This window comes from Salmo salar, chromosome ssa15 (assembly GCF_905237065.1).
Source record: "Salmo salar chromosome ssa15, Ssal_v3.1, whole genome shotgun sequence".
In the NCBI taxonomy this organism is placed as follows: Eukaryota; Metazoa; Chordata; class Actinopteri; order Salmoniformes; family Salmonidae; genus Salmo; species Salmo salar.
The window spans coordinates 97,516,444-97,541,697 of NC_059456.1; the positions used below are offsets into that span (position 1 = coordinate 97,516,444).

Sequence of the window (25,254 nt, forward strand, 5' to 3'; positions counted from 1 at the left end):
ATTTTAGAAAATATCACCTTTTTTCAAAGTCCTTGGGTTAATGTTTTATTCCAACACTTTGGCATAGAGATTTAAACATCAAATTAATCCAATATTCAACTAATCTCAGCAAAAAAAGAAACGTCCTCTCACTGTCAACTGCGTTTATTTTTTAGCAAACTTAACATGTGTAAATATTTGTATGAACATAACAAGATTCAACAACAGACATAAACTGAACAAGTTCCACAGACATATGACTAACAGAAATTGAATAATGTGTCCCTGAACAAAGGGCGGGTCAAAATCAAAAGTAACAGTCAGTATAATGTTCCCGGACATTTCTGGGGGGAATGGCCCTAGCCCTCACCCTCCGATCCAACAGGTTCCAGTCATACTCAATGGGATGGAGATCCGGGCTCTTCGCTGGCCATGGCAGAACACTGACATTCCTGTCTTGCAGGAAATCACACACAGAATGAGCAGTATGACTGGTGGCATTGCCATGCTGGAGGGTCATGTCAGGATGAGCCTGCAGGAAGGGTACCACATGAGGGAGGAGGATGTCTTCCCTGTAACGCACAGCATTGAGATTGCCTGCAATGACAACAAGCTCAGTCCGATGATGCTGTGACACACCGCCCCAGACCATGACGGACCCTCCACCTCCAAATCGATCCCGCTCCAGAGTACAGTCAAACAAGTCTGTGGTTGTTTGAGAGAACAATCTCTATTTAGCGGACGGCTACAACAGGAGTTTCAGTGTCTGATAATATATGCATGGGAAAATACTCCTACTGAACTGAATGGGAACACTTGTTGTAGGGATTGCATTTGTAAGGGAAAACACAGTAACATGCCATAGGACGTATCCATTACAACTAATTACAACTGTAACGCTCATTCCTTCAACTATAAACGCGAATCCAACCATCACCCCTGGTGAGACAAAACTGCGACTCGTCAGTGAAGAGCACTTTTTGCCAGTCCCGTCTGGTCCAGCGACGGTGGCATTGTGCCCATTGGCGACATTGTTGCGGGTGATGTCTTACAACAGGCCTACAAGCCCTCAGTCCAGCCTCTCTCAGCCTATTGCGGACACTCTGAGCACTGATGGAGGGATTGTGCGTTCATGGTGTAACTCGGGCAGTTGTTGTTGCCATCTTGTACCTGTCCCGTAGGTGTGATGTTCGGATGTACCGATCCTGTGCAGGTGTTGTTACACGTGGTCTGCCACTGCAAGGACGATCAGCTGTCCGTCCTGTCTCCCTGTAGCGCTGTCTTAGACGGACATTGCAATTTATTGCCCTGGCCACATCTGCAGTCCTCATGCCTCCTTGCAGCATGCCTAAGGCACGTTCACACAGATGAGCAGGGACCCTGGGCATCTTTCTTTTGGTGTTTTTCAGCGTCAGTAGAAAGGCCTCTTTAGTGTCCTTAGTTTTCATAACTGTGACCTTAATTGCCTACCGTCTGTAAGCTGTTAGTGTCTTCACGACCGTTCCAAAGGTGCATGTTCATTAATTGTTTATGGTTGTTTGAACAAGCATGGGAAACAATGTTCAAACACTTTACAATGAAGATCTGTCAAGTTTTGCGGATTTTTACGAATTATCTTTGAAAGACAGGGTCCTGAAAAAGGGACGTTTCTTTTTTTGCTGAGTTTACTAATAGGTCAACCACTAAAGGTCTTCAGAGAAGTCAAACTTAACAGGTGGGGACATCAGTGATCCTATATCTGTCTAAAATGTTCTGGTAATTACGACTGACATGTGGGTACTCAACAACTGACAAAAGTACCAAATTAAAGAGGTGCCAGAACAGTAGAGTAATAAAGTGAAATATTTTAGACTCACTAGGAGAACCAGTACCTTGGATAATGACAGAGTCTGTCCTGGCAGGGCCAAACTTTAGACTCATCTCATGCTTGTGTTTGTGTACAGCCAGGTGGTCCTCGTTGGTAAACCTCTGGAGAGAGGGTGGGAGGGAGAGAAAGAAAGGGAGAAAAGAGGGAAAGGAGGAGAGGGAGGGGTGGGGAGAGAGGAGAGTTAATGTCACACACACACCAATTAGGGCCAGAAAGCATCTTAACCTCAATAGAAGATGTCACAGAATCCAATACATTTGACTGGCTATTTTATGGATAACACATACTGTATAATTTTGGGTTGCACGACAAAGAATATCCATGTATACAATACACTAGGATTTGTGTAATGCAGCCCTTTTTAGACTCTTTTAGCCGTAAGCGACACAGGCCTAAATGTCTAGGAAATGGCATTATCGACCCGACGCTACACACACAGTGGCACAAAATGCTGGATGGTGACAGTGTGTGAAAACACATTGAGCCAACAGCTTGCCATGCTCATAGTTAGGGAGGTGGCAGGTTAGGGTTAGGAAAGTGGCAGGTTAGGGTTAGGAAAGTGGCAGGCTAGGATTAGGGAAGGCAGATTAGGATTAGGGAAGTGGCAGGCTAGGGTTAGGGTTAGGGAAGTGGCAGGCTAGGGTTAGGGAAGTGGCAGGCTAGGGTTAGGGAAGTGGCAGGCTAGGGTTAGGGAAGTGGCAGGCTAGGGTTAGGGTTAGGGAAGTGGCAGGCTAGGATTAGGGTTAGGGAAGTGGCAGGCTAGGATTAGGGTTAGGGAAGTGGCAGGCTAGGATTAGGGTTAGGGAAGTGGCAGGCTAGGATTAAGGTTAGGGAAGTGGCAGGCTAGGATTAGGGTTAGGGAAGTGGCAGGCTAGGATTAGGGTTAGGGAAGTGGCAGGCTAGGATTAAGGAAGTGGCAGGCTAGGGAAGTGTCAGGCTAGGATTAGGGAGGTGGCAGGTTATGGCTAGGGAGGTGGCAGGTTAGGGAGGCCTCATCTAGGGCTAGGGAGGTGGCAGGCTAGGGCTAGGGAGGCCTCATCTAGGGCTAGGGAGGTGGCAGGCTAGGGAGGCCTCATCTAGGGCTAGGGAGGTGGCAGGCTAGGGAGGCCTCATCTAGGGCTAGGGAGGTGGCAGGCTAGGGAGGCCTCATCTAGGGCTAGGGAGGTGGCAGGCTAGGGAGGCCTCATCTAGGGCTAGGGAGGTGGCAGGCTAGGGAGGCCTCATCTAGGGCTAGGGAGGTGGCAGGCTAGGGAGGCCTCATCTAGGGCTAGGGAGGTGGCAGGCTAGGGCTAGGGAGGTGGCAGGTTAGGGAGGCCTCATCTAGGGCTAGGGAGGTGGCAGGCTAGGGAGGCCTCATCTAGGGCTAGGGAGGTGGCAGGCTAGGGAGGCCTCATCTAGGGCTAGGGAGGTGGCAGGCTAGGGAGGCCTCATCTAGGGCTAGGGAGGTGGCAGGCTAGGGAGGCCTCATCTAGGGCTAGGGAGGTGGCAGGCTAGGGAGGCCTCATCTAGGGCTAGGGAGGTGGCAGGCTAGGGCTAGGGAGGTGGCAGGCTAGGGATATGGCAGGTCAGGGCTATCATTTGTAAGACGTATGGCCAACTGAACAAGTAGCCTAGTGCACCAGTATGTGTTTATCGAAGGGATTCGTCCTTCTCTGCTTGCAACACATCTGCAGAAGTATGCCAACCAACCACTCACACCAAGCTGTTACAATAGTCTTCCTCTGTCAGTCTTTCAGCCAAGCACACCAAGCTGTTACAATAGTCTTCCTCTGTCAGTCTTTCAGCCAAGCACACCAAGCTGTTACAATAGTCTTCCTCTGTCAGTCTTTCAGCCAAGCACACCAAGCTGTTACAATAGTCTTCCTCTGTCAGTCTTTCAGCCAAGCACACCAAGGTGCTACAATAGTCTTCCTCTGTCAGTCTTTCAGCCAAGCACACCAAGCTGTTACAATAGTCTTCCTCTGTCAGTCTTTCAGCCAAGCACACCAAGCTGTTACAATAGTCTTCCTCTGTCAGTCTTTCAGCCAAGCACACCAAGCTGTTACAATAGTCTTCCTCTGTCAGTCTTTCAGCCAAGCACACCAAGCTGTTACAATAGTCTTCCTCTGTCAGTCTTTCAGCCAAGCACACCAAGCTGTTACAATAGTCTTCCTCTGTCAGTCTTTCAGCCAAGCACACCAAGCTGTTACAATAGTCTTCCTCTGTCAGTCTTTCAGCCAAGCACACCAAGCTGTTACAATAGTCTTCCTCTGTCAGTCTTTCAGCCAAGCACACCAAGCTGTTACAATAGTCTTCCTCTGTCAGTCTTTCAGCCAAGCACACCAAGCTGTTACAATAGTCTTCCTCTGTCAGTCTTTCAGCCAAGCACACCAAGCTGTTACAATAGTCTTCCTCTCTCAGTCTTTCAGCCAAGCACACCAAGCTGTTACAATAGTCTTCCTCTGCCAGTCTTTCAGCCAAGCACACCAAGCTGTTACAATAGTCTTCCTCTGTCAGTCTTTCAGCCAAGCACACCAAGCTGTTACAATAGTCTTCCTCTGTCAGTCTTTCAGCCAAGCACACCAAGCTGTTACAATAGTCTTCCTCTGTCAGTCTTTCAGCCAAGCACACCAAGCTGTTACAATAGTCTTCCTCTGTCAGTCTTTCAGCCAAGCACACCAAGCTGTTACAATAGTCTTCCTCTGTCAGTCTTTCAGCCAAGCACACCAAGCTGTTACAATAGTCTTCCTCTGTCAGTCTTTCAGCCAAGCACACCAAGCTGTTACAATAGTCTTCCTCTGTCAGTCTTTCAGCCAAGCACACCAAGCTGTTACAATAGTCTTCCTCTGTCAGTCTTTCAGCCAAGCACACCAAGCTGTTACAATAGTCTTCCTCTGTCAGTCTTTCAGCCAAGCACACCAAGCTGTTACAATAGTCTTCCTCTGTCAGTCTTTCAGCCAAGCACACCAAGCTGTTACAATAGTCTTCCTCTGTTTGTTCTCTTCCCTTTTGGAGTTGCTTTAATTTAGTTTTAGTTTACGGAAGTAGATAAAAAATTTTAAAAAACTCAAACCATTGCAAAACTTTCATTGTATCCTGATGAATACAACCCAAATGGTGCCCTATTCTATATTTAGTGCACTACTTTTTTTCTGGTCAAAAGTAGTGCCGTTGCACTATATAGGGTGCGATTTAGGATCCTCCATCTTCTTCTGCATGAAGTCTATTTCTGGCTGTGTCAGTGTCACAGTTATACGTTCAGTCGCGAGAGAGAGAGGGAGAAGAGAGGGAGGAGAGAGAGAAAGAGAAAGAGTTAGAGCGGAAGAGAGAGAGCAGAGCAGAGGGGGAGAGAGAGAGAAGAGCACCAAGTGAAAACACTGTCAGGAGCATATTTGTAGCCAGTACCAGCTAGCGGCAGTATCACCAATACAAGTCTCATGGGCTGATAGTATCTTTCCTATGACCAAGATGACTGGGTCGGGCTAGGGGAAACAATCTCAAATCAATCTCCCTTATTGTACATATCTACTAGAGGTCTTCACGAATCAACCTGTACCCGACTATCCCAGTCCCGATCCGGGACCCGAGTAAGTCCGGAACCATAATTCTAAATACTGTCACGGATCTGATATGACGTCACGGGTCTGGAGAATATGTTACTTTAACGGACCTGTCAGGAAGGGCCCGTACAGATCCCAACGTGACTCCTGCAGTAGAGAGAGAAATTGTATAATATATGCTGCTCCTCTTCCTTTTCACCAGAGTGGAGTCTGTAGCTTGTAGTTGTTGTTGGCCAATCATAAGTTATCAAAGCAGCAATAGTCTACAGTCAGTCATAGAGCCTCCACATGTGGCCAAAGTTAGGAGATATCTAATCAGTGGTAGATGGAATTATAAGATAAAGGAGAGGGGGCCTCCCCGGTGGCGCAGTGGTCTAAGGCACTGCATCGCAGTGCTAGCTGTGCCACCAGAGATTCTGGATTCAAGCCCAGGCTCTGTCGCAGCCGGCCGCGACCGGGAAGCCCATGGGGCGGCACACAATTGGCCCAGCGTCGTCCGGGTTAGAGGAGGTTTGGCCGGCAGGGATATCCTTGTCTCATCTTGCACTAGCGACTCCTGTGGCGGGCCGGACGCAGTGCACGCTGACCAGGTCGCTAGGTGTACGGTGTTTCCCCCGACACATTGGTGTGGCTGGCTTCCGGGTTGGATGTGCGTTGTGTCAAGAAGCAGTGCAGCTTGGTTGGGTTGTGTTTCAGAGGACGCATGGGTCTCGACCTTCGCCTCTCCTGAGACCCTACGGTGCGATGAGACAAGACAGTAACTACTACCAATTGGATACCACGAAATTGGGGTGAAAAAGGGTAAAATAAGAAATAAAAACGATAAAGGAGAAGGGTAGGCTACAACGACCAAGAACCAACAGGTAGGCTGCTACTTAATGTTCTGAATGCTCTCTAAGGAACGGGTCTAGCTGTCCTTGGGTCTAGCTGTCCTTGGGTCTAGCTGTCCTTGGGTCTGTTCGGAATGGGACTCTATATTAAATCAAATCATTTATGCATATCGGATCCGGGTGGGAAAGACCCAGGTCCTTTTCAGAATGGGTCCAACTTTTTGGACCCGTGAATACCTCTAGTACATGCGTATGTAGGAGATACTGGAAGCAAGGATTATCATATCTAACAATAAATAGCTAACTGTAAACATGAAGGGAAAAGGCCAGCCTCACATCAGGTTTCCCACAATTGCATAGCCTACATGCCATAGCATGACAGACAGGCCTAGACAAGACCAGGTCTGGACATCAGAGAGCCATGACCTGAATAAAATCACACTTCTGTTCTGTCTGAACAACAACATGGTCTACACACACATTAGAAATGGACAACTGTTGGAGTGTGAGGGTACCACAACACACCCAAAGAGCACCAACACACACTGCGTTTTTTTTAACCCTTTATTTAACTAGGCAAGCCAGTTAAGAACAAATTATTATTTACAATGATGTCCTACCAAAAGGCAAAAGGCCTCCTGCGGGACGGGGGATTAAAAATATAGGACAAAAACACACATCACGACAAGAAAGACACCACAACACTACATAAAGAGAGACACCACAACACTACATAAAGAGAGAGACTACAATACTACATAAAGAGAGACACCACAACACTACATAAAGAGAGAGACATCACAACACTACATAAAGAGAGACATCACAACACTACATAAAGAGAGAGACCACAACACTACATAAAGAGAGACATCACAACACTACATAAAGAGAGAGACATCACAATACTACATAAAGAGAGAGACCACAACACTACATAAAGAGAGACACCACAACACTACATAAAGAGAGACACCACAATACTACATAAAGAGAGAGACCACAACACTACATAAAGAGAGACTACATAAAGAGAGACTACAACACTACATAAAGAGAGACACCACAACACTACATAAAGAGAGACACCACAATACTACATAAAGAGAGAGACCACAACACTACATAAAGAGAGACTACATAAAGAGAGACTACAACACTACATAAAGAGAGACACCACAATACTACATAAAGAGAGAGACTACAACACTACATAAAGAGAGACATCACAACACTACATAAAGAGAGACATCACAACACTACATAAAGAGAGAGACCACAATACTACATAAAGAGAGAGACCACAATACTACATAAAGAGAGAGACATCACAACACTACATAAAGAGAGAGACATCACAACACTACATAAAGAGAGACATCACAACACTACATAAAGAGAGACATCACAACACTACATAAAGAGAGACATCACAACACTACATAAAGAGAGACATCACAACACTACATAAAGAGAGACATCACAACACTACATAAAGAGAGACATCACAACACTACATAAAGAGAGACATCACAACACTACATAAAGAGAGAGACCACAACACTACATAAAGAGAGACATCACAACACTACATAAAGAGAGAGACCACAACACTACATAAAGAGAGACATCACAACACTACATAAAGAGAGACCACAACACTACATAAAGAGAGACACTACATGAAGAGAGACATCACAACACTACATAAAGAGAGAGACCACAACACTACATAAAGAGAGACACCACAACACTACATAAAGAGAGACACCACAATACTACATAAAGAGAGACACCACAACACTACATAAAGAGAGACATCACAACACTACATAAAGAGAGACATCACAACACTACATAAAGAGAGACATCACAACACTACATAAAGAGAGACATCACAACACTACATAAAGAGAGACATCACAACACTACATAAAGAGAGACATCACAACACTACATAAAGAGACCACAACACTACATAAAGAGAGACATCACAACACTACATAAAGAGAGACATCACAACACTACATAAAGAGAGACATCACAACACTACATAAAGAGACCACAACACTACATGAAGAGAGACACCACAACACTACATAAAGAGAGACATCACAACACTACATAAAGAGAGACATCACAACACTACATAAAGAGACCACAACACTACATGAAGAGAGACACCACAACACTACATAAAGAGAGACACCACAATACTACATAAAGAGAGACACCACAACACTACATAAAGAGAGAGACCACAACACTACATAAAGAGAGACATCACAACACTACATAAAGAGAGACATCACAACACTACATAAAGAGAGAAACCACAATACTACATAAAGAGAGACATCACAACACTACATAAAGAGAGAGACCACAACACTACATAAAGAGAGACACCACAACACTACATAAAGAGAGACACCACAACACTACATAAAGAGAGAGACACCACAATACTACATAAAGAGAGACACCACAACACTACATAAAGAGAGACACCACAACACTACATAAAGAGAGAGACCACAATACTACATAAAGAGAGACACCACAACACTACATAAAGAGAGACACCACAACACTACATAAAGAGAGAGACCACAACACTACATAAAGAGAGACTCCACAACACTACATAAAGAGAGACTCCACAACACTACATAGAGACTCCACAACACTACATAAAGAGAGACTCCACAACACTACATAAAGAGACTCCACAACACTACATAAAGAGACTCCACAACACTACATAAAGAGACTCCACAACACTACATAAAGAGACTCCACAACACTACATAAAGAGAGAGACCACAATACTACATAAAGAGAGACATCACAACACTACATAAAGAGAGACTCCACAACACTACATAAAGAGAGAGACCACAATACTACATAAAGAGAGACATCACAACACTACATAAAGAGAGACTCCACAACACTACATAAAGAGAGACTCCACAACACTACATAAAGAGAGACTCCACAACACTACATAAAGAGAGACTCCACAACACTACATAAAGAGAGACTCCACAACACTACATAAAGAGAGACTCCACAACACTACATAAAGAGAGACTCCACAACACTACATAAAGAGACACCACAACACTACATAAAGAGAGACACCACAACACTACATAAAGAGAGACACCACAACACTACATAAAGAGAGACACCACAATACTACATAAAGAGAGAGACCACAATACTACATAAAGAGAGAGACATCAACACTACATAAAGAGAGAGACATCACAACACTACATAAAGAGAGAGAGCACAATACTACATAAAGAGAGACACCACAACACTACATAAAGAGAGACACCACAACACTACATAAAGAGAGAGACCACAACACTACATAAAGAGAGACATCACAACACTACATAAAGAGAGAGACCACAACACTACATAAAGAGAGAGACATCACAATACTACATAAAGAGAGAGACTACAACACTACATAAAGAGAGAGACCACAACACTACATAAAGAGAGAGACCACAACACTACATAAAGAGAGAGACATCACAATACTACATAAAGAGAGACACCACAACACTACATAAAGAGAGACACCACAACACTACATAAAGAGAGACATCACAACACTACATAAAGAGAGAGACCACAACACTACATAAAGAGAGAGACCACAACACTACATAAAGAGAGAGACATCACAATACTACATAAAGAGAGACACCACAACACTACATAAAGAGAGACAACACAACACTACATAAAGAGAGACTCCACAACACTACATAAAGAGAGACATCACAACACTACATAAAGAGAGACATCACAACACTACATAAAGAGAGAGACCACAACACTACATAAAGAGAGACATCACAACACTACATAAAGAGAGACACCACAACACTACATAAAGAGAGACACCACAACACTACATAAAGAGAGACACCACAATACTACATAAAGAGAGAGACCACAATACTACATAAAGAGAGACACCACAACACTACATAAAGAGAGAGACCACAACACTACATAAAGAGAGAGACTTATAACAACAGCATAGCATGGCAACACCACATGACAACAACAACAACATGGTAGCAGCACAACATGGCAGCAGCACAACATGGCAGCAGCACAACATGGCAGCAGCACAACATGGCAGCAGCACAACATGGCAGCAACAACATGGCAGCAACAACATGGCAGCAACACAACATGGTAGAAGCACAAACATTACTGGGCACAGACAACAGCACAAAGGGCAAGAAGGTAGAGACAACAATACATCACGCAAAGCAGACACAACTGTCTGTTGTGTTGCTTTGATGATACACACAATTAAAAAATACTATTAAAAATGGCAAGTCTGCTAGAGAGGCTAGAGTAGATCGTGTTCATTCAACCAAATCTCAAAACACATCCTGTAACTTTTATCTAAACATCCATTTTACTGTCCTTTTTCCTTTCTTGTCTCTTAAGTAATAAATTAATAATGTCAATAAATGAAATATGTAATATCATCATTGTCCTTACGTAAGCAAGTCAAGTAGAATCTAAACTCTGTGATGGTAACTGACAGTCTAATCTAAACTCTGTGATGGTAACTGACAGTCTAATCTAAACTCTGTTATGGTAACTGACAGTCTAATCTAAACTCTGTGATGGTAACTGACAGTCGAGTCCCTGAAGGTTTCTAAGAGGATTAATGGGCAAACAACAAGAGATAAATGTTTCATTCCAGACACATGTTGTTGTCTGCGTGTGTCTGCGGTAATCGCTTGAATTGTCTAACCACGCCTGAGGACAACACTAATGATCTTTTATTTAATAAGGTAGGAGGTAATAACCTTACTGATTTGGAATTACATTTCCTCAACACTCATCTGTCGTCTTCAAGCTGTCCGCAGTAAAACACGTGGTAAAGCCTGCCGGTACAATTATGATGCTGTTATAAGCATGTTAAAACCTTTTTAATGTTTCCTAATGAGGCTTATAAGTCATGTCATCAGTAGCCAAACAGGGAAGAAGCAGAGATATCCCTATGAGCAAAAGATATTGAAAAGGACGTTGAAAATACATATTTAACTCATTGTCTTCACTGGGATTGTACTATAATGTAAATGTACTGTAATGTAACATTGTACCAGGCTTTAAAACATCTAATCCATCCTAACACCTTTGGACAGAGTACAGCAATAGACATTTAGTGCCAAGCTGAGTCACTATGGATCTCTAACCTCTGCAGGCTGCAGAAGTGAGACAGAAACAGGTTGAAAAATGTGTCATCTGTGCTGCCTGCTGCCTATGACTCACTGGCTGGCTGGCTGGCTGGGAGACAACACCTTGCCAGCATTGTATCACAACACCGCTCGGCTAGAGGTATTTCTCAGTGATCAGTGTATTGGCCATCTGGGCTCTCATAGAGAAACAGAAGCTTCAGAGAGACCCATGTTGACTAGCTAGCCATCACTATATATCAGTGTGTGTGTGTGTGTGGGTGGCCTGGATGGCAGTGTGCTGCGTTGTCCATGTGGTCTCTTACAAAGAAAACGAATTGCATTAGATACATCCGCATTGTTTCACAACAGCGCTAGCTGCACTATCAGACAGTGTGATCAGTGTTTGCAGTGTTATTGTCCATGTGTGCGCTCAATAACAGAAGTGGAACAGACCTAGTGTGATCACAGATGTGTTTGTACTCTCTTGCCAACTCAGTGTCACTGCAAACATGATAGTTTCACAAGGAGTCGGCAAAAGAACAAACAGACCGACAAAAGAAACATGTTGTCCATGTGGACACTGTCAGTGGCAGCAGAGCTAAATGAGTGTCTACTCTCTACCGATGTTCCACTCCACTGTAATGGGAAATGTCCTTCATTTCAGTATGAGTACAGTGTTTCTCCTAGGATTTCTTTCAGCAGCGGTGGCAAAACTAGCGCAGGGGAGGGGGGCCCTCCTCTCAGCTGCAGAGACAATTTTACTGTTCTAAAGCTAATTTCCTGCAATTCTATCAATTTTGCCATGGGGCTGAGAGAAAATATGCAGTTTTAAAGTAACTGTCCAGTGAAAATCGGACTTTAAAAAAAGTTGATATTCCGTTAACTCATTCCTATATAATGTTGACGACTCGTCATATGCTCTTATTTGTGGCCAAAGCATAAATTGGGGGGGGGGGGCTCAAACTTGCATCTTCAAAAATGCTTGCTATTTCCTCATTAAGTATGATGTCATACTCCTGAGGATGATCTGGCCAATCAACGGTCTACTTGTGTTAATATTTTAAATTACCGGTATACGCCCACACATTCTATTGTTGGGTTATGCCGACACCAGACAAGCTGAATTAAGCTTCTTAATAATTTTTTGAAAGGAAAACTATTTCCCTCATATTCTAAGTAATTATAGCTCATATTTCATAGGAATCTGGAAACACTGGACAGTTACTTTAAAGCTAATTTCCTGCAATTCTACACATTTTGCCATGGCTTATGCCGTGTTCTTACGCTATCTGAGTGACTCAAACATTATGACAAAATCAACAGGGGCCCCATGTCATGACATTTTGGGAATTTTAGATTCTCCCAGACTGTCTATTTTTTTTTCTGGTGGTTGTTAGTTGTCGAAAAATATAAACAAATCCATAATCTTTTCTACATACTTTATATCTGGTTTTAGTCATTTAAGTTTACACTGAAAATGTTTTACCATCCCAAATTATTATTCATGAATATAGGGGAAACACTGGAGTTCAGTACCACCAACACCATCTGTTTCAACTTTCCAGTCAACGGAGGACTCGGACTCAAAATAGAGAGTTATTCCAGTCAACGCAGGACTCGGACTCAAAATAGAGAGTTATTCCAGTCAACGGAGGACTCGGACTCAAAATAGAGAGTTATTCCAGTCAACTGCCAGACAGCAAAATACACAAACAAGTACAGTACAACCGCAAAACACACACAGACTGAAATCAACTGAAATCCAACCTAAATTAGGATAATCACTAGTCTATAGAAATTCCACTGATTAACTGCCACAAACAGTAAAACATACAAACACTAGCACACAGGTAAAACCGAACTCAGAAACAGACACTGAACACACCTGAAACTCAAGACAAGGTAGAGGTAGATGGCTTACCTGTCCACAGCCGGGAGCGTTGCACACAAAAGGCCGGTCGTCCCCCATCTTTGCAAAGAGCTTGCAATGTAACTGTGGGAGAGGAGAAGAGAACATTGTTGTCATTTATTTTTTTCCCCTCAAATCGGTTCTGTTGGTCCTCCAGTAGGCTAGTCCAGAAAACAACAAAGCAGAGATACTGCTGTTCTGCTGGTAGGCTAGCTGTAGTCAGAGCAGCCAGGATGTTCTGCTGGTAGGCTAGCTGTAGTCAGAGCAGCCAGGATGTTCTGCTGGAAGGCTAGCTGTAGTCAGAGCAGCCAGGATGTTCTGCTGGTAGGCTAGCTGTAGTCAGAGCAGCCAGGATGTTCTGCTGGTAGGCTAGCTGTAGTCAGAGCAGCCAGGATGTTCTGCTGGTAGGCTAGCTGTAGTCAGAGCAGCCAGGATGTTCTGCTGGTAGGCTAGCTGTAGTCAGAGCAGCCAGGATGGTCTGCTGGTAGGCTAGATGTAGTCAGAGCAGCCAGGATGTTCTGCTGGTAGGCTAGATGTAGTATATACAGTTGAAGTCAGAAGTTTACATACACCTTAGCCAAATACATTTAAACTCAGTTTTTCACAATTCCTGACATTTAATCCTAGTATAAATTACCTGTCTTAGGTCAGATAGGATCACCACTTTATTTTAAGAATGTGAAATGTCAGAATAATAGTAGAGAGAATTCTTTATTTCAGCTTTTATTTCTTTCATCACATTCCCAGTGGGTCAGAAGTTTACATACACTCAATTAGTATTTGGTAGCATTGCCTTTAAATTGTTTAACTTGGGTCAAACATTTCAGGTAGCTTTCCACAAGCTTCCCACAATAAGTTGGTTGAATTCTGGCCCATTCCTCCTGACAGAGCTGGTGTAACTGAGTCAAGTTTGTAGGCCTCCTTGCTCGCACACACTTTTTCAGTTCTGACCACAAATGTTCTATAGGATTGAGGTCAGGACTTTGTGATGGCCACTCCAATACCTTGACTTTGTTGTCCTTAAGCCATTTTGCCACAACTTTGGAAGTATGCTTGGGGTCATTGTCCATTTGGAAGACCCATTTGCGACCAAGCTTTAACTTCCTGACTGATGTCTTGAGATGTTGCTTCAATATATCCACATAATTGTCCTTCCTCATGATGCCATCTATTTTGTGAAGTGCACCAGTCCCTCCTGCAGCAAAGCACCCCCAGCTATCTAGCTACACATACATACCATTACATTACATAAATAGCTAGCATATACATGTATGCATAAATATATATGATAGCTAGCATATAATGGCATATTCCATATATATATATATATATAAATAAATATATAAATAATCACACATACATGTATATGCTAGCTATCAATCTATATCAGTATATGCTTGCTAGCTATTTTTATATCTATCTATCTATCTATCTATCTATATATTGCTAAAAAAATAAAGGGAACACTTAAACAACACAATGTAACTCCAAGTCAATCACACTTCTGTGAAATCAAACTGTCCACTTAGGAAGCAACACTGATTGACAATACATTTCACATGCTGTTGTGCAAATGGAATAGACAATAGGTGGAAATTATAGGCAATTAGCAAGACACCCCCAATAAAGGAGTGGTTCTGCAGGTGGGGACCACAGACCACTTCTCAGTTCCTATGCTTCCTGGCTGATGTTTTGGTCACTTTTGAATGCTGGCGGTGCTTTCACTCTAGTGGTAGCATGAGACGGAGTCTACAACCCACACAAGTGGCTCAGGTAGTGCAGCTCATCCAGGATGGCACATCAATGCGAGCTGTGGCAAGAAGGTTTGCTGTGTCTGTCAGGGAGGAGATCCCTCAGGAGACCATCCCCCACCTCATCAGGAGCATGCCCAGGCGTTGTAGGGAGGTCATACAGGCACGTGGAGGCCACACACACTACTGAGCCTCATTTTGACTTGTTTTAAGGACATTACATCAAAGTTGGATCAGCCTGTAGTGTGGTTTTCCACTTTAATTTTGAGTGTGACTCCAAATCCAGACCTCCATGGGTTGATAAATTGGATTTCGATTGATTATTTTTGTGTGATTTTGTTGTCAGCACATTCAACTATGTAAAGAAAAAAGTATTTAATAAGATTATTTTTCATTCAGATCTAGGATGTGTTGTTTAATTGTTCCCTTTATTCTTTATGAGCAGTTATTATATATATATATATATATATATATATATATAAATATATAAATAAATAAATATATATACATATATATACACACACACACACACACACACACACACACACACACACACACACACACACACACACACACACACACACACACACACACACACACACACACACACACACACACACACACACACACACACACACACACACACACCAGTATATGCCACAGTGCAGTGTAACCACAGTGTAGCCAACTGTACACATTGCTACATTGCCTAGTACCTGTCTTAAAACCTTTTATAGACCACTAGTTTTATTAGCACTTATGATCAAGTGGGACAGATAATAACCTACAATGGGTGGGCCACTTTCCAGTATTGAAGTCAGTCCATGTTTCATCTCTCCCTCTCCCCCTAGTCCGATGTTCTCTCCCAACTCTGACACCAGTTACTCATCCTGAGCCAAGCAGCCAACATGATTTCAGCAGCCTGCCCTGCCCTGCCGTCCACTCACAAGAGAAGCTCAAGGCAGACTCAGACTATCATGCGGTCAGGGCTGGGTGTAATATTAACCACTATGTGTCTCTCTTCCTTTCCGTCTCTCTCTCCCTCTCACGCTCTCTGCTTAATTTACTAATGAAAAAAAAGGAATGGCTTCATGTTGACTGGCACATCCCTTCTCAGTGAGATCAAAGGAGGAAACAGAACACATACAAAAATCATTCTGAACAGACCCCACAGGCTGTGATTGTGTCCCAAATGGCACCCTATTCCATATATAGTGCACTACTTTTGCGCAGCCAGCTCTGATCAAAAGTAGCACACTATGTAGGGAACAGGGTGCCATTTGTGTTGCAGAAGCCTGTCTGTGGAGCAGAGAGCAACGAGCCAATACAACAGGCCCGTGTCAGGTCTCTCTCACTGCTCACACTAAAACACAATCCTCTGGGTCTATTTGGGCAGAGATGTGCGAGTTCAGTCCATCGACACACAACATACACCAGCAACTCGTTATAGTCAGGGTGTGGACTAACTGGCTGTGTGTGTGTGTGTGTGTGTGTGTGTGTGTGTGTGTGTGTGTGTGTGTGTGTGTGTGTGTGTGTGTGTGTGTGTGTGTGTGTGTGTGTGTGTGTGTGTGTGTGTGTGTGTGAGCAAATCCTCTGCGGGGAGGCAACATCTGGAAGGAGCAAGAGAAAGGAAGCTGGTTAACTTGATTTAGGCCAAGTTTGCCCTGGTACAATGGAAGCAAATGGAACAGTTACAGTGACAAACTCCCAAGCTAAATCAAGCACACCCCAAATACTTGAAAAAGTATTTGACACATTTGCCTATGTATTTGACATTATGGTCGGATTCAAAAACCTAACACACACATCGATCAATTTCATTCTATCCATTTCAGACAGGGGATCCATCCATGTGAGAACCTCAGTCAGTCCACCCATTTTTTTAAACCTCCATTCATCCAAGGTGACATGGAAATATCTGCCAGGCAAGTAGGCCTTATTCCAGTCACGCTCTCTGAGCCTGCCGGGCCAGTGGGCCTTATTCCAGTCACTCTCTCTGAGCCTGCCGGGCCAGTGGGCCCTAATCCAGTCACGCTCTCTGAGCCTGCCGGGCCAGTGGGCCTTATTCCAGTCACGCTCTCTGAGCCTGCCGGGCCAGTGGGCCTTATTCCAGTCACGCTCTCTGAGCCTGCCGGGCCAGTGGGCCTTATTCCAGTCACGCTCTCTGAGCCTGCCGGGCCAGTGGGCCTTATTCCAGTCACGCTCTCTGAGCCTGCCGGGCCAGTGGGCCTTATTCCAGTCACTCTCTCTGAGCCTGCCGGGCCAGTGGGCCCTATTCTAGTCACTCTCTCTGAGCCTGCCGGGCCAGTGGGCCTTATTCCAGTCACTCTCTCTGAGCCTGCCGGGCCAGTGGGCCTTATTCCAGTCACTCTCTCTGAGCCTGCCGGGCCAGTGGGCCCTAATCCAGTCACTCTCTCTGAGCCTGCCGGGCCAGTGGGCCCTATTCTAGTCACTCTCTCTGAGCCTGCCGGGCCAGTGGGCCTTATTCCAGTCACTCTCTCTGAGCCTGCCGGGCCAGTGGGCCTTATTCCAGTCACTCTCTCTGAGCCTGCCGGGCCAGTGGGCCCTAATCCAGTCACTCTCTCTGAGCCTGCCGGGCCAGTGGGCCCTAATCCAGTCACTCTCTCTGAGCCTGCCGGGCCAGTGGGCCCTAATCCAGTCACTCTCTCTGAGCCTGCCGGGCCAGTGGGCCCCTAATCCAGTCACTCTCTCTGAGCCTGCCGGGCCAGTGGGCCCTAATCCAGTCACTCTCTCTGAGCCTGCCGGGCCAGTGGGCCCTATTCTAGTCACTCTCTCTGAGCCTGCCGGGCCAGTGGGCCCTATTCTAGTCACTCTCTCTGAGCCTGCCGGGCCAGTGGGCCCTAATCCAGTCACTCTCTCTGAGCCTGCCGGGCCAGTGGGCCTTATTCCAGTCACTTTCTCTGAGCCTGCCGGGCCAGTAGGCCTTATTCCAGTCACTCTCTCTGAGCCTGCCGGGCCAGTAGGCCTTATTCCAGTCACTCTCTCTGAGCCTGCCGGGCCAGTGGGCCCTATTCTAGTCACTCTCTCAGCCTGCCAGTAGGTCTTATTCCAGTCACTCTCTCTGAGCCTGCCGGGCCAGTGGGCCCTATTCCAGTCACTCTCTCAGCCTGCCAGTAGGTCTTATTCCAGTCACTCTCTCTGAGCCTGCCGGCAATGTCCCCGCCGCTGTTAACTTGGTGTGCGTCCCAAATGGCACCCTATTCCCTAGGTAGTGCACTGCTTTTGACCATGGCCTGTAGGAAACCCATAGGGTTTCTGGTCAGAAGTAGTGTACTACATAAGGGAAGAGGGTGCCATTTGGGATGGAACCTTGGGTTTCTCTGACTCAGCAGGTGTAGCTAGGGGAGCGAGCAGGTCGAGGGCTATAATCAGCCCGAGGGCCGCGGTGTTTGATGCGGCCTGCTAGGAAACTAGCTAAACAAACTGTATTAATAGCCTCTCTCTGCCTGCAGCCAGGGAGCCAGAGGACTCAGGAATCTACTGGGCTAGGAGTTGACAGTGGCAGAGTGGAGTCCGATGGAGATAGCTTGGGGGTGGTGTTGTGTGTGTGTGTGTGTGGTGGTCATGTATTGGTTGACTCACTGACCTACTGTGAGATCAAGTGTATTTGGTAGCTCAAATCAAAATGTATTTGTCACATGCTTCGACGACAACATGTCTAGACTAACAGTGAAATGCTGACATACAGGCCTTTCAAAAACAATGCAGTGAGAAAAATATGGAAACAATGTATAAAGGGATAAATACACAATGAGTAAGAAAACAGCACCTTCAGAAAGTATTCATACCAGTTTACTTATTCCACATCGTTGCGTCATAGCCTGTATTTAAAATTGATTAAATATATGTTTTTCTCACCCATCTACACACAATACCCCATAATGACAAAGTGAAAATATGTTTTTGGAAATTGTAACAAATTTATTGAACATGAAATAATTACATGTACATAAGTATTCACACCTCTTTGCTATGACACTCCAAATTGAGCTCAGGTGCATCCAATTTCCTTTGATCATCCTTGAGATGTCACTACAACTTGATTGTAGTCCACCTGAGGTGAATTCAACTGTTTGGACATGATTAAGAATGAAAAATACCGGTCTATATTAGGTCCCACAGTTAACAGTGCATGTCAGAGCAGAAATAGTACCATGAAATACAAGGCCCTGCCTGTAGATAGAGACTCTTTGGCCTGAATGCAAAGCGCTATGTCTGGAGAAAACCAGGCACAGCTCGTCACCCATCTAACACCATCCCTACCGTGAAGCATGGTGGTGGCAGCAACGTGCTATGGGGATGCTTTTCAGCAGCAGGGACTGGGAGACTGGTAAGGATGGAGGGAATGCAACCAAATACAGGCAAATCCTTGATGAAAACCTGCTTCAGAGTGCAAACGACCTTAGACTAGGGCGAAGATTTACATTCCAAAAGGACAATGACCCCAAGCATACAGCCAAATCAATGCTGGAATAAGAATGTGAAAGTCCTTGAATGGCCCTGCCAAAGCCGACTTGAATTCCATTGACAATCTGTGGACAGGTTTTAAGAATGTTGTTCACCTTCGCTCCCTATCCAATTTAACACAGATTGAGAAAATCTGTTAGGAAGAATGAGAGAAAATCCCCAAAATCCAGATGTGCAAAGCTGATACTGACATACCCAAGACTAGAGGTCGACCGATTATGATTTTTCAACGCCGATACCGATTATTGGAGGACCAAAAAAGCCGATACCGATTAAAAAATATGTAATAATTACAATTACAACAATACTGAATTAACACTTATTTTAACTTAATATAATACATAAATAAAATAAATGTAGTCTAAAATAAATAAATGATCAACTATAATAAATAAATAATGAAACATGTTGAATTTGGTTTAAATAATGCAAAAACAGTGTTGGAGAAGAAAGTAAAAGTGCAATATGTGCCATGTAAAAAAGCTAACGTTTAAGTTCCTTGCTCAGAACATGAGAACATATGAAAGCTTGTGGTTCAATATTCCCAGTTAAGACGTTTTGGGTTGTAGTTATTATGACGCGTCGACTATTTCTCTCTCTACCATTTGTATTTCATATACCTTTGACTATTGGATGTTCTTATAGGCACTTCAGTATTGCCAGCCTAATCTCGGGAGTTGATAGGCTTGAAGTCAAACAGAGCTGTGCATCAAACTTTGATGAGAGCTGCTGGAAAACGCAGTAAAGTGCTGTTTGAATGAATGCTTACGAGCCTGCTGCTGCCTACCACCGCTCAGTCAGACTGCTCTATCAAATCATAGACTTAATTATAATATAATAAACACAGAGAAATAGAAGCCTTAGGTCATTAATATGGTCAAATCCAGAAACTATCATTTCGAAAACAAAACGTTTATTCTTTCAGTGAAATACGGAACCGTTCCGTATTTTATGGAATGGGTGGCAAAAATAAGTCTAAATATTGCTGTTACATTGCACAACCTTCAATGTTATGTCATAATTATGTAAAATTCTGGCAAATTAATTACGGTCTCTGTTAGGAATAAATGGACTTCACACAGTTCGCAACGAGCCAGGCGGCCCAAACTGCTGCATATACCCTAACTCTGCTTGCACTCTTGCGTTCAGCAAGAGAAATGACAAATGTCCCTAGTTAATATTGCCTGAATTTCTTTTAACTACATATGCAGGTTTAAAAAAATATATACTTGTGTATTGATTTTAAGAAAGGCATTGATGTTTATGGTTAGGTACATTTGTGCAACGATCGATTGTGCTTTTTTCGCGAATGCGCTTTTGTTAAATCATCACCCGTTTGTTGAAGTAGGCTGTAATTCGATGATAAATTAACAGGCACCGCATTGATTATATGCAACGGAGGACAAGCTAGTTAACCTAGTAATATCATCAACCATGTGTAGTTAAATAGTGATTATGTGAAGATTGATTTTTTTTTTTTTAATAAAAGATAAATTTAATGCTAGCCAGCAACTTACCTTGGCTCATTGTTGCCACAAGGTCCTTTTGATGCTGCACTTGCGTAACAGGTGGTCAGCCTGCCACGCAGTCTCCTCGTGGATTGCAATGTAATCGGCATCCAAAAAGGCAAATTACCGATTGTTATGAAAACTTGAAATCGGCCCTAATTAAAAATCAGCCATGCCGATTAAATCGGTCGACCTCTACCAAAGACGACTCAAACTTCTAATGGCCAACAAAGGTGATACTACAAAGCACTGACTTGGGGGTGTGATACTTCTGTATTTCATGTGAAGAGTCAAAAGAGTTATTGCAAAGAGGGTCAATGCAGATAGTCCGGGTAGCTATTTAGTGATCTATTTAGTAGTCTTATGGCTTGGGGGTAGAAGCTGTTCAGGGTGCTGTTGGTACCTCACTTGGTGCATCGGTACCACTTGCCGTGTGGTAGCAGAGAGAGCACTCTGACTTGGGTGGCTCGAGTCTGACAATTTTGAAGGCCTTGCAAGACCTCTATACCAGGTGGTGTCAGAGGATGGCAGGGAGCTCGGCCCCAGTGATGTACTGGGCCGTACGCACTACCCTCTGTAGCGCCTTGAGGTTGGATGCCAAGCAGTTGCCCGACCAAGTGGTGATGCAGCCAGTCAAGATGCTCTCAATGGTGCAGTTGTAGAACTTTGAGGATCTGAAGGCCCATGCCAAATCTTTTCAGCCTCCTGAGGAGGAAGAGGCGTAGTCGTGTTGGTCTGTGTGTGGACCATGTTAATTTCTTAGTGATGTGGACACGGAGGAACTTGTAGCTCTCGACCCACTCCACTACAGCCCCTTCGATGCGGATAGTGGCATGCCTGGCCCTCTGTTTCCTGTAGTGCACGATCAGCTCCTTTCTAGCTGACGTTGAGGGAGAGGTTGTTGTCCTGGGACCACACCGCCAGGTCACTGGCCTCTTCTTTATAGGCGGTCCCATCATCGTCGGTGATCAGGCCTACCCCCATCGTGTCGTCAGCAAACGTATTATTTCTATGTTTTTGTCAGCAAACTTAATGGTTTTGGAGTCGTGCGCATCCATGCAGTCATTGGTGAATAGGGAGCACAGGAGGAGACTAAGCACCAGGGGTTGGAACCGGTTCAAGGAACAAAAACGAAAATGGGAAAATAAAATCTTTAGAGGAACATAATCAGAACCGGGAACGAAAATGATGTATATTGTTCCGGAACACAGCCATTGTCTTAAAAGCATGGGAACCGGTTAAAGCTGCAATACGTAACTTTTTGGGCAACCTGACCATATCCACATGGAAATGTGATTTATAGATCACAGAGATCATTCTCATTGAAAGCAACACTAAGAAGCGGTAGATCTGTTCTATGTGATCTATAACTACCGAGTTCCAAACTGCCTCTGGAAGCAACGTCAGCACAAGAACTGTTCGTCGGGAGCTTCATGAAATGGATTTCCATGGCCGAGCGGTCGCACACAAGCCTAAAATCACCATGCAAAATGCCAAGCGTTGGCTGGAGTGGTGTAAAGCTCGCTGCCATTGGACTGGAGCAGTGGAAACGCGTGCTCTGGAGTGATGAATCACACTTCACCATCTGGCAGTCCGACAGACAAATCTGGGTTTGGCGGATGCCAGGAGAACGCTACCTGCCCCAATGCATAGTGCCAACTGTAAGTTTGGTGGACGAAGAATAATGGTCTGGGGTGGTTTTTCATGGTTCGGGCTAGGTCCCTTAGTTCCAGTGAATGGAAATTGTAATGCTACAGCATACAATGACATTCTAGACAATTCTGTGCTTCCAACTTTGTGGCAGGTTTGGGGAAGGCCCTTTCCTGTTTCAGCATGGCAATGCCCTCCTGCACAAAGCGAGGTCCATACAGAAATGGTTTTCCGAGATCGGTGTGGAAAAACTTGACTGGCCTGCACAGAGCCCGGACCCCAACGAACACCTTTGTGATGAATTGGAACGCTGACTGAGAGCCAGGCCTAATCGCCCAACATCAGTGCCCGACCTCACTAATGCTCTTGTGGCTGAATGGAAGCAAGTCTTCCTCAGCAATGTTCCACCATCTAGTGGAACGCCTTCCCAGAAGAGTGGAGACTGTTATAGCAGCAAAGTGGGGACCAACTCCATATTAAAGCCTATGATTTTGGAATGAGATGTTCGACGAGTAGGTGTCCACATACTTTTGGTCATTATAGTGCATTACAGACTGGGTCAGGGAGAAGTTTAAAATGTAAGTGAAGACACCTGCCAGCTGGTCAACGCATGCTCTGAATACACCTCCAGGTAATCCATCTGGCCCCGCGGGATTGTGAATATTAACCTGTTTAAAAGGTCCTACTCACATCGGCTACGGAGAGCGAGATTACACAGTCGTGCAGAACTGCTGATGCTCTCATGCAGGGTTCAGTGTTACTTGCCTCGAAGCGAGCATAGAAAGGATTTAGCTCGTCTTGTAGGCTTGCGTCACTGGACAGCTCGCGGCTGAGTTTTTCTTTGTAATCTGTGATAGTTTGCAAGCCTTGCCAGATCCGACTCGATCTTAGTCCTGTATTGATGCTATGCCTGTTTGATGGCTCGTCGGAGGGTCGTAAAAGGATTTCTTATAAACGTCTGCATTAGTGTCCTGCTTCTTGAAAGAGGAAGCCTTTAGTTCAGTGTGGATGTTGCCTGTAATCTATGTTTTTTGGTTGGGATATGGAAGTACGGTCACTGTGTGGACGGTGTCGTCAATGCACTTATTAATAAAGCCGGTGACTGACGTGATTAACTCCTCAAAGCTATCGGATGATTCCCGGAACATTTCCAGTCTGTGCTAGCGAAGCAATCCTGTAACTTAGCATCCGCTTCATCTGACCACTTCCGTATTGAATGCGTCAAGGGTAGATCCTGTTTGAGTTTTTGCTTGTAAGCAGGAATCAGGAGGATAGAGTTATGATCAGATTTGCCACAGGGAGGGCGAGGGAGAGCCTGGTATGCGTTTCTGTGTGTTGAGTAGGCCTAAAGGTGATCTAGAGTTGTGTTGCCTCCAGTTTCACAGGTGACATGCTTGTAAAAATGAGTTAAAACAGATTTCAGTTTTCCTGCATTAAAAATCACCAGTTTGTTCTATACAGATTGTACGTTCGCCAACAAAGAGGGCAAAGGCGGTCTAGATGCTCAGACTTAGTAGTATGAAGTAGAAATCTTCATCCAAATCAAGGTTAGTGATCTCTGTTCTGATGTCCAGAAGCAGTTTTCAATCATAGGAAATTATGGCAGAAAGATTATGTAAAAAAAAAAACCCATCAAGATCAGCGTAAAAAAACACAAAATAGCAGAATTGGTCAGGCAGCTATCCACTACAGTGCCATCTTTAGGCCATCTTTAGCTCACAGGACAGGCGAGGTGCTGCCTGAGGTGAAACCCTGTGAGGGTTAAACTTACAAGCTTCAATGACGTGCCAATATGCATGTCTGTAACCCAAGTGAAACTGAGTATTGGTCAATGGAAAATGGATCAAATGAAATTCTGTATGCGCGTCTGCATAACTGCCCAGGTCTTTAAGCTAAATCCATGGCAGAGCAGATAGACAACAGGGATCCAGTGCTGTTTTTCTGCAATTAAACTGGAACCACTTGATGTCTATTTATAAGATGGATCATCGGCTTTTACAAGGATGGCAATGTGTTGGCTGGCCCAAGTTGTTTTGATGCTATAACTACAACGTTTAAACAATACAGACTAGGCCAATAACCGAGACATTTGATATCAGTGTTATGAACAACTGGTAGGCTGCATTTGGCCTATGAACTTTAAGGTTGATTTAACACCCTGTATCTAGTATAGAGTAGACTGGACGGAAAGAACATGAAATCTTAGCGTGGGATCCAAATGGAGCAATTGAAAACAATGGTGAATCGGAGCAATGGTGAAACGAAGCATTAAAAGTGGTGTACAAACCCTAGAGCATGAAACCCACCTGCCATGTACTGCTGTCTCTTATTCCTCTTCACACTTTCATGGATCAATACATAAGTATAAATCCAATAGAGAAAAGTATATAATGTATGAAATGTTACATATTGTGTTAGTAGTTTAATTCCTAAACGCTTAGGGACGGGCATGAGTTATTCAAACGAATGTCCAAGCTCAATCTTTAACCAGAGATCACATAT

At 44.3% G+C, this 25,254-nt stretch overlaps 1 protein-coding gene across 3 annotated transcripts in view; it reads right to left on the reverse strand.

The window, feature by feature from the left end:
- Nucleotides 1-25,254, reverse strand: part of LOC106572727 (cyclic AMP-dependent transcription factor ATF-7) — a 43,957-nt gene that overhangs the window by 17,055 nt on the left and 1,648 nt on the right. For 2 of the 3 annotated variants that reach the window (XM_014147161.2, XM_014147159.2), the window contains exons 2-3: nucleotides 13,368-13,439; nucleotides 1,836-1,947 (exon numbers count right to left, since the gene is read on the reverse strand). In XM_014147161.2, the coding sequence (XP_014002636.1) occupies nucleotides 1,836-1,947; nucleotides 13,368-13,439 (184 nt within the window). The remainder of the gene's footprint in view (nucleotides 1-1,835; nucleotides 1,948-13,367; nucleotides 13,440-25,254) is intronic. The other variant, XM_014147160.2, reaches the window with a different exon arrangement.